The sequence below is a fragment of the Furipterus horrens genome, unplaced genomic scaffold (assembly GCF_987537825.1).
Source record: "Furipterus horrens unplaced genomic scaffold, mFurHor1.1.pri manual_scaffold_6, whole genome shotgun sequence".
Classification (NCBI taxonomy): Eukaryota; Metazoa; Chordata; class Mammalia; order Chiroptera; family Furipteridae; genus Furipterus; species Furipterus horrens.
Window position 1 is genome coordinate 45,103,836 of NW_028327176.1, and position 6,265 is coordinate 45,110,100.

The following is a 6,265-nucleotide window of genomic DNA, read 5'->3' on the forward strand; positions in this document are numbered from 1 at the left end:
TTCTATTCTAGAATGCCTAAAGGCTCTTTCCTCCCAGTTTTTTTTTTTTTTTTTTCAATCTCGAGCTCTGAAGAACACCCCCACCCCCGTCTTCACTAGATCTCAGCCTCCACTGTCCCACCTGCCCCAGGACACAGCCGGAGAAAGAAAGGGGTTGGTTGGAAGGGAGGGGCGGGGATGTCACAAGCACCTGTCACCTGGCAAGCTCCCTCACTTCCCCATCCCCAACGCCACCCACCTTCACACCCTGGAGGGCTGACTAGGCCCAAGCTCTCGCGCGCCCCTACCCGGACAGGCGCGCCCCTACCCGGACAGGCGCGTCCCTCCCGCCCCAGCCTCCTGCCACCTTCCAATGGCCAAGGGGCAGGGCAAGCTGAGCAAGCCTCGGCAGCCCAGCCGGGTCCCCGCCCTGTTCCCGGTTCCCTAGCAGGGCCCCTGAGGCCTTTAAATGTCGCCCAGGGCCGGCGCGGTGCAGCCCTTGCCACCTTTCTTCTTTGGGCGGCGACAGCAGAAGGAAGCTCCGACTTGTCGTGTCCGCTGTCCGAGCAGCAGCAGCCACCTCTGACCTCCTGGCCGGCACCGCCTCCAACTCCCCTCCCCCACTTCTCGGGCCTGCCTGCCAGGTCGGCGTGGGGCCCCAGGCGCGCGCGCGTGAGCGCGTGCCCGTGTGTATGTGCGCGCCCGAGCGACTCTCGGACCCGCGCCCCTGCCCGGCGCAGGACAGCCCCGGGATCTCTGCCCGCTCGCCGAGTCCCTAGTCCCCAGACACCCGGCCTCCAACCGTGCACCCGCCGCGCTCTGCAAGAAGATGGCGGGATCGGTGGCTGACAGTGATGCCGTAGTGGTGAGTATGGCCGGGCGCACGCGAGGCGCCTCCTTCCCGAGGTCCCCCCACGCCGCGCCGCCTGCTCCAGCCGAGCTGTGGCGGAGAGAAACTGAGGCCCAGCCCGGCGCTCCCCGCGTGGGAAGGCGCCCCGGTACCTGTTAGCAAGAGCCCTTGTGCGCGGCCGGCGTGGGAGCGGAAGGGGTGCCCCGGACTTGGGGCTGCTGGCGGCGGGAGTGTTTGGGGGCGGGATGGGGGTAACTAACAGCCTCCTTCGTGCTGTGCAGCCCCGGCCAGATTTGTGCACGTTGCACGTGTGTGGGTGCGCGTGCGTGAGTGTGTCGGGACGCGCGCCCCACGTCCGCCCCCGACTAGGGATTCCCCCTTGGAAATGGGTCCGCGCCTGCGGTTCCCGGGAGAAGTTGAGCGCGGCCGCTCCACTCCAGCCATGTCCCGGAGAACAGGCCTGTGAGACAGCGGGTGCGGATGTGTTTGCGGTTGTAGAGAGGCCTGCCCTCGGTTGGCGCTGGGCTCTGACTTCCCGGTGTGCCTCGACCTTGATTTTGATCTAGATCTGAAGGGTCTTGGAGATCTTTCAGGGGCTTAGCCAGTTGGAAAGGACTACTTTAGTTCCAGGGGTTTAAGCAGTTATCCAATGGACTGTGAGGCGGCAGCATCTATAGATGCTGCCTGTATTCTGTAAGGGTTGCTGGATTCCGCCAGTTTTGTGTGGGTTCTTCCGGGCTGCCTCCCTTATCCCGTACCCCCAACCCCCCAAAACAAGAGCCTTTGGAAAGACAGTATGTGTGCTTCTATTTTTAGAAACTAGATGGTGGACATTTAAACAACTCCTTGGGCTCTCCAGTTCAAGCCGACGTGTACTTCCCACGACTGGTAAATGATTTTGTTCTGTGCTCTGTGCCTGTGCCTGTACCCTGTGTCTTTCTAATTGCATTTTCTAATCGGTCAAGACCTCAGGATATGAGGGCTTGGCTCTTCCCTTGCAGAGTGTAAACTTCTGTTTCCCCTCTTATCCTTTGCAGGTAGTTCCATTTTGTGGGCATATTAAAGGGGGCATGAGACCAGGCAAGAAGGTGTTAGTGATGGGCATCGTTCACCTCAATCCTGAGAGGTAAGGCAGAATAATCAGGCAGTTAAAAGGTCCTACCCACTCCTATTTACTGCTCCTCCTCTGCCTCTCCCTGTGGCCAGTGTTGCTAGTTGAAAGTGCCAAGAAAGTACCATGTTCCCATGAAAAGAATGTGTGTGAATCCCAGCCATCATTTCTCCAGACAGCTATTTATATCAGAGATTATAAATATAGGCCCACATCATTTTCTCTTTGACCCTTAGGGAGGCCAAAGGATTTGTTAAAATGGTTTTTAAACATGGTGCTTGGAGTGAGAGCTTATCAGTATAAATGAGAACCAAATTTACAAGATATTATTTCCCCTGGTCAATTTTGGGGGTATTTTTGAGAATTCTGAAATGAATTAAGATACAGATGTGTGAGTAGTATGGGGTATTTGAAATCCCGAATGTTAGTCATTTTCAATGCCACCAGAGCCTCCTTTATGTAACAAAATACTATAACTGGTTTGATTGTAATCCTACTTCTCCCTACCTAGTCTAACCTCCTATGTAAAGAATAGTGTCCAATTAAAAGCAGGCAAACCCTGAGAAGAAGGAGAAAATATGGGAGCTTGGGTCATTGTTAAATGGTTAAGTGTTGTTATATCCAACCCTGAATAAATGAGATGACTTTCTTACCAGCTTTGCCATCAGCTTGACCTGTGGTGACTCAGAAGATCCTCCAGCTGATGTGGCAATTGAACTCAAGGCTGTGTTCACAGACCGGCAGCTACTCAGAAATTCTTATATAAATGGCGAAAGGGGTGAAGAACAGTCAGCAATCCCTTACTTTCCATTCATCCCAGACCAGCCGTTCAGGGTGAGTACCTCAAGTGCTTCGGCTCCAACTGGCAGGGTGATGATGTTTTCCTCCTCTAACATGTGCCAAGAACACTTTAAGCAGCCAGAATTTTTGCATGTCCAGGAAATTTGTCACTCAATGGTAAAAAAAATATCAAAAGAGCTCTGTTTGATGATATAAATTAATGTTCACCATAGTAGCTCTTGCTCTATTTAGCCAGTACATTTAGTAAATAAATCCATATTTACATGTCCTGATTGTTTAGTATACTTTTCTATGTAGTGCTCACCATAGTACTAGGCATATAATAGATACCTGTCTTAAAATAGCTGATTGGTTAATACTCGTTTTCCTCATTTTTTTCTCAACCTTTAAGTAGCACTAAACCTTATGAGTTACGACTTTTTAAAGATATAGTGATTATCGTTTCATTTTCTCGGGGCCTGGCTATGTTTGCCACCCACTCTGGGTTAAGTAGCCTCAGTCTGTTTCATTGTTGCAGACTATGTGACTGACACACTTCTTCCTTCGGGCCTGGATGAGTATAGGTTTGCTTCTACTTGCTACTGGGCAGGAAGCACAGCTCCAACTTCCCATCCAATTAAGCTGCATTAGCACCTTCCTCTACGAAGGACAACACCAAGTAAGAGATACAAGTCAGTAATTTGTTAAGGAAGGATTTACTGAAATGTCAGACCAGGTGATGAAGTTGTCCACATTACTCCTTGTTAACAAAAATCATAATAACAACTCAGTTAAAAGCTCTGTGTTGTACTTCTAATAAAGCAGAGCTACCTATCTGTTGCTATTCATCTAGAAATTTATAAGGGCCTTATGAAGGAGTAATTATTTTTCTTCCCATCTTATAGTCTCAGAGGAAAATAAGAATCCATGATTTTTCACATCAATAATAGAATTGAGATTGTTGCCCTTCTAATCATAGTCTGGAGAAGGCAGTCCTCCTCATTATCCCTGCCCTCCCCTTTCTTTAGGATGGTAATGGCCCCTTTGACTCCTCTTGACTGTGACTGTTTCTTAATTATGAATCTTAATGCATAACTCATGAGTCTGAGTAGACAGAACTTCTGACTGCAAAGAGGAATATAATGCTCCCCAACAACAAAATTGAAATGAAGTCAGCCCTTCTTCGTGATATAATTTTAGGAACAATATGAGTTAAATGCGACTAATATCATATCTGGAATCTCTCCTTGCATGGTGAATACCAATGCTTTTAATAAATGCACAGCACAGAACCAGTGATTAAACTCTTTGGTGAATTACTAATGAAAAGAGGAAGAAAAAGCTTTTACCATATGGAATCGGAATTTCTGTTTGGCTTAACAAAGCCTTGTTAATTATACATCGTTGGTCCAATGGTAATTACTGTGTAACCTCTCTGCTTTAGTGTTTACCGGGTTTGAGTGTCTAGACTATTATTATATGCCACTAATAGGTACCAGTTCTGCCTTGTGAGGGGCTCCTCTGAAGGTGGGATAAATTGTTCAGGGGGATGACAGTGGAGGCATTAAGTGCTATATAAATAAAACTCTGCCACCTTCACTTCCCAGAGTATGAAGAGAAGGGAGAAATATTAAAGCATAAACAATTTTTAAATGTTTAAGATATTGAATAGTGTAGAGCAATGGTTGACACAAAGTGTGTACTTCCTTCCAGCAAGAGCATCATCCCCTTGGGATTTGGTGGAAATGTAGGTTTTTAGATCTTACCCTAGACCTACTAAATTGAAAAGTTTGGGGGTGTTCTGTGTTCTAAAAAAGCTTCTGTATGATTCCAGTGCACTCCACCGTGTGAGAACCACTGAAGATGTTGCCTTTCTTCTCTAAAATGAAGTATTGTTTGTTTTTCCCCAGCAGGGTTCATTGAAATTGTGAACTGAGGTTATTATTTTATTTCTTCCAGGTGGAAATTCTCTGTGAGCACCCACGTTTCAGAGTGTTTGTGGATGGACATCAACTTTTTGATTTTTACCACCGCATTCACACGTTGTCTGCAATTGACACCATAAAGATAAACGGGGACCTCCAGATCACTAAGCTTGGCTGATGTTGTTTAAACCACCTCTACTTCACATAGGATCAGGTGCCACAACTATCTGACTATTGGTCCGGAAGAAGTGTCTTGGCAATATCTGGAAACTTAAAAAGGAAACAAAAACAAAAGGCAAGCTTCACTGTCTCTTCTTTGCAGTTTAAACCCAAAACGACAACTTCAGCCAAGGTTTGCCCTTAGGAAGCTGTCGGAGCAAAGACACCGAGCCATTATTCCCAGAACAAAGTAATACATTTATGCTGGATTTTATTCAGACTAAACTGAAATGGATTTGTGATGATTTGTGATTTGGTAGCAAGTTATTTATCTTTTCAAAGCAAGGTGGTGTTTAGAAACAAAAGTGCTAAAGACAAAATAACAACAAAGACGGTACATCGAAATCAATTCATTTCTGCACTGAAGTGGAATTGTGTAGCACAACCAACATTTTAGTCAGGGTATTTACATAGAATGTAGGTTGTTCAAGGTTTGTTTGGTTGTTTTTTGTTTTTTGTTTTTTTGCATAGCATAATGTTAATTCAGATTTTTAAAGCTTTCTCGTATTTATTTATACTCAACATATGTATTAGAGAATGATTAATATCTCAAGAACAACAAGCTACAAGCTTTTGAATGTAGAAATATCTTAGGTCCAAGGGGGAAAAGTACATATTACTATCATGAAACCTTAAAGAATTGACTCATATCCTCCAGACCCCTAAATTTAGGATCTCTTGATATAAATTGCTATAAGTGCTTTTGGGAAGACTTTCCATCATTTCGGTAAAACTGCTTTTCAAGTTATTGACAACTAATGTAAAGTTATATTTACATTGCTTTTTCTGCTTACTGTGAATTAGCACAGTATTGACTTTTTAAAAAGACTCTAGCTACTTTTCCCTAGATTACATAATGTCTTCTTAAGTTTTTATTAAACTAATTGACAACATATAAGAGGTGATTGCATAGACAATTTTTAAATGACTATTATATAAACTCTTAAGGGTATAATATGAAAATACTGGAATGCAGTGTAAAGCAAAAGACAAATGGCCCCAAATAACTTACTTGCAAATAATTTATATCAACTTAAGCTATTAGCTCATTGTATCACTTTTATTATGTGACCCTCACTGGTATCCCTAAGCAATGCATTTGCAGCTTCAGAGTAGAAAATGCTTCCTATTTTGTTGGCCCTGCTGAGATACTAGGTTAAGACGGACTTCAGATTAGGAAATGATCCAATTAGTTTATCTGAAAGGTTAACTCCCAGAACTCCAGGTCTTTGAGTCCAGCCAATAGTGCGAATACTCCCAATTAAGCCGTAGGAGTTTTCTTGTACCTATGGAACTGATCAGACACCAGTCCCTCTCTAGGAGGAACCTGCACTACTGTAAATGTCGTTGAGAGGCAAGGGATGGTTGGAGTCCTGGGTGCTGAACTTCTCAAATCGCATT

General features: G+C 45.2%; 1 protein-coding gene across 1 annotated transcript; it reads left to right on the forward strand.

Annotated features, from left to right (window-relative positions):
• Nucleotides 1–336: 336 nt before the first annotated feature.
• On the forward strand, nt 337–5,662 carry LGALSL (galectin like). Its single transcript, XM_090280270.1, has 5 exons — nt 337–844; nt 1,646–1,717; nt 1,867–1,955; nt 2,597–2,774; nt 4,680–5,662. The coding sequence occupies exons 1-5, from the start codon at nt 809–811 to the stop codon at nt 4,821–4,823; spliced, it is 519 nt and encodes a 172-aa protein (XP_090136396.1). The 5' UTR covers nt 337–808; the 3' UTR covers nt 4,824–5,662.
• Nucleotides 5,663–6,265: the final 603 nt, after the last annotated feature.

What these genes read in the sequence shown, in the direction of transcription:
- LGALSL (XM_090280270.1), top strand. Translation starts at nt 809, where the DNA reads ATGGCGGGATCGGTGGCTGACAGTGATGCCGTAGTG. An exon ending in CTGACAGTGATGCCGTAGTG is followed by an intron (nt 845 to 1,645) that starts GTGAGTATGGCC and finishes TTCTATTTTTAG; the next exon opens with AAACTAGATGGTGGACATTT. An exon ending in ACGTGTACTTCCCACGACTG is followed by an intron (nt 1,718 to 1,866) that starts GTAAATGATTTT and finishes TATCCTTTGCAG; the next exon opens with GTAGTTCCATTTTGTGGGCA.